Source organism: Mizuhopecten yessoensis, unplaced genomic scaffold (assembly GCF_002113885.1).
Source record: "Mizuhopecten yessoensis strain PY_sf001 unplaced genomic scaffold, ASM211388v2 scaffold7167, whole genome shotgun sequence".
NCBI lineage: Eukaryota > Metazoa > Mollusca > Bivalvia > Pectinida > Pectinidae > Mizuhopecten > Mizuhopecten yessoensis.
Window position 1 is genome coordinate 326,981 of NW_018406914.1, and position 3,279 is coordinate 330,259.

At 34.1% G+C, this 3,279-nt stretch overlaps 1 protein-coding gene across 2 annotated transcripts in view; it reads right to left on the reverse strand.

Moving 5' to 3' along the window:
- Window positions 1-838: 838 nt before the first annotated feature.
- LOC110453191 (dehydrogenase/reductase SDR family member 7-like) overlaps window positions 839-3,279 on the reverse strand; it is a 17,892-nt gene continuing 15,451 nt past the window's right edge. For both annotated transcript variants that reach the window (XM_021502042.1, XM_021502043.1), the window contains exons 7-9: window positions 2,447-2,566; window positions 2,046-2,212; window positions 839-1,689 (exon numbers count right to left, since the gene is read on the reverse strand). In XM_021502042.1, coding sequence (XP_021357717.1) covers window positions 1,599-1,689; window positions 2,046-2,212; window positions 2,447-2,566 — 378 coding nt within the window. In that variant the 3' untranslated portion in view covers window positions 839-1,598. The remainder of the gene's footprint in view (window positions 1,690-2,045; window positions 2,213-2,446; window positions 2,567-3,279) is intronic.

Sequence of the window (3,279 nt, forward strand, 5' to 3'; positions counted from 1 at the left end):
TATATCAACACATTATATAAATGTGAGCCCACACATAAATGCTAACATCTGTGTATCAATACACACACACACGCATACACACTTTCGTGTATATCAAACATATATAAATACATACATATAAAAAGAAAAAGGTCGTTCCAATTTTTTTTACAAATAATACTACCCACACTCTCACAACATTGAACTGTTACCAGATGCAGTATACAGTCGATATGAATGCAATTTGAGTGACTGATAAATAGAATGTCGCCCGTTAAGTTCAATGCTTATATTTACATTTACAAAGTTTGTTTTGTATAGTAACAGAAGCAAAAATACGTTTGAATTTCCCGCTTATCATATCATTGACGTCAGTAAGTTCAAATTCCAGAACAGCCGAATTTTCCAGAAGAAATAATATAGTCCCTCGTGTTATTGCAAACCACACGCATGGTTTGAACACAAACTTAACTTTATTATTTGTTTTAAAATTAAAGCTGTTTTTCGCGCATTGATAGATTACATGTATTTGGAAGTGATGCGGCGCTGAACGGACTTGATTGTTTCCTCGGACACGCTTATGTTTAACATCGACTGGAATATTACGTTATTTCCAGAAGCATATATACTCGGAAATTTTTGATCAAAGTGGTCCTTTCAGTAGGTGATAACGATTCCAAGGACATTTCGTTTGAAACAGATTCCATGTCGATACCCTCGACTTTTACAAGGTTTTTTATGAATGCTAAATGTTAGTGTTGTGGTTATTCACTGATGTTATGCATAACTCAAAATCTCGAAACCGAGCCCCTGTGTGATGACGTTGACAAACTTGGTAATTTCGTATCTATAATGGCGCTTACAATAATTTTGTGGTACCCACACATCTTATAATAAAATTATATTGTCATAATTTGTCAAGTTCTTTTTTTTTGCGATGACCCAACATCGCTAAATGCTAACGAACACAGAAAGTTCTCTGCCTATTGATATCGGATGTGACTGGCGGTCATGTTTGTTTACCTTGTACCAGCTGTATTCCTACACTGGCCGTATCACTGTAAATTGTAGTATACATTCTCATACACTGCAATTTGGTTTACTAACGACATATAGGCAAATGCAACACAGAATGTAAATACACAGTATTGACCACAATAAATGAGAAATTCAATTTGTCTAGGACGAACCCCTATGAGCAGTGCACTATGATTTATGAAAGGCAGTGATATAACCTAAAATCACTATGAGTGAAAAACGACCAATAAAGCTAATTTTTGTTTGGATTTCGTATTATCTTTTTGTGACTATTAAACGCTTTGTCCGTCATATCTCATCCTGTGTGTTGGGATATCAGTACTACCACGATATTAAACCCAGCAGTGAATAGTCTGCCAATAAACACTCCTGGAGAATCTTTGATATACAAAGCAGTTAATGGTAACAGTCTTAACGTCGTTCCTGTTAGTCATGGCTGTTAACCTTGTAAACTAACGAAGACAAAGTTACCTTTGGATGCAGCTGAAGAAAAACGTTTCACTTTCCTTCTTAAAGTTAGAAATATTACCAACAAACAGGATTTCTTTGGTTTAAAATTCATCATGTTTTTCATCTCTTGCTCATTTGCCATTTTTGGTCTGTGACTCCAACTTCGTATTTAGTTCATTGTCAATTTCAGCCATTAGTTTAGCTGAAAATATTTTGACGAACCTGCAAGAAATTAAATAAGAGCAACATAACTTCATGGAATTTTCTGCAATAAGCATGGATACTCTTTTATTTCGGATCAATGAAAACTATTCTATAATCTATAACTGAAATTTGCTGATACAAATTTAATCGTAAGCTTTTCTTTAAATATCGCCTTTTCATTTAATGCGCAGCCACAATCACATGTGATGCATATACATAGAAATAAACTGATGGTGTTAACACATTTTAACTATCTGGATATTACATATACTTTTGAATTATAAGGAATTTCACCATAACAGGATGAGTAACGTTTTGGAAAGCGAGGTCCAATAGTCAAATTTTAAGTTAAGGTTAGTTATTTTGCCACTTACCATTTAAAAGTGTCGGGGAAATACTGGTTAAGGTAGAGGGAGACGAGACCTGAAGTTGTCGAGATCCACGCCTCATCACAACGGTTTGCAATGGCCACAGCCATTAGTCGAGCACATCTTTTGGAGGACATTCTGTGTTTATGCGGATCCATTCTACCTTGTAAAATCTGAATAAAAACGTAATGGGAATAAGACAATAATCAACAATAACAAAACCAGCTGAAAAGGAAACATTAGTTTTTAAAATATAATTTTATTCAATACATGAAAACATATCACGATAAACACAATTAATAAAATATTTATTCGGTTTACTATTTGTAAATAGTATAGTAATAAAAGCGCTATTGTCTGGATGCAAATTTCGGTACACTGATATGTAAATCTTGTTTGTCACTTACCTCCCCTTCTTTTTCTTTTAAAGCGTCCTGTAAGAGGTTGGTATAAATTGGTCCGGGGCAAACGGAAGTGACGGCTATATTCTTACTGTATACTTCCGGTCTAAGCGAATCAAACCAGCCCTAAATAAAAAATTGTTTGATGATGAGACCTCAGAAAGTAATAACCATGTATATTTCTATCTCGAGTATATGTTTTTTACGTATTTTAGTTCAAGTTCCTGTCAATTTAATTCATTTTAAAATTTGTGTGAAATGAAAAGAGCTGCTAAATAATGATGGGATATTTACTTTCATAACATTAAACAAATACCAATCTGGTAAATTGTTTACTCGACGTGTTTTGTAACTCTGTAATTCGATGACGACGCTCTATGTTCCAAAGGAGTTTAACTATGTCGTGTATGGTATGAGAGCGGATTAAGTATAGTTAGGGAAAGCTAAACCTAGTGACGATGGATGAAAGCAATTCTGCATAAGGATAGGTCTCATTAGGATCAATGTAAAAGTTTTACTTCAATGGCCGGTCACACAACAACGTTTTCCCGAAAGTGATAACTCAGATTGACTTTAACATTAATTGATTGTGTAATGAGTCTCCTGTTGGTTCGTAAGTGAAAGACCTTTTATCACCTGGTCATAATTATAGACTTATACTCCTCAGAGGTTAGCATACATGCGAGTCACTCAAATAGTTCATTCAACCGTTCACGGTATATAAAATGCATCATCGCATTTTGAAGTGTGCGACATTATTGGGAGTTTGAAGCAAAAAATAAATAAAAGCGAGCATCGATTCGTTATATGTATTTTTTTTTTTTTTTTTTTTTTTTTTT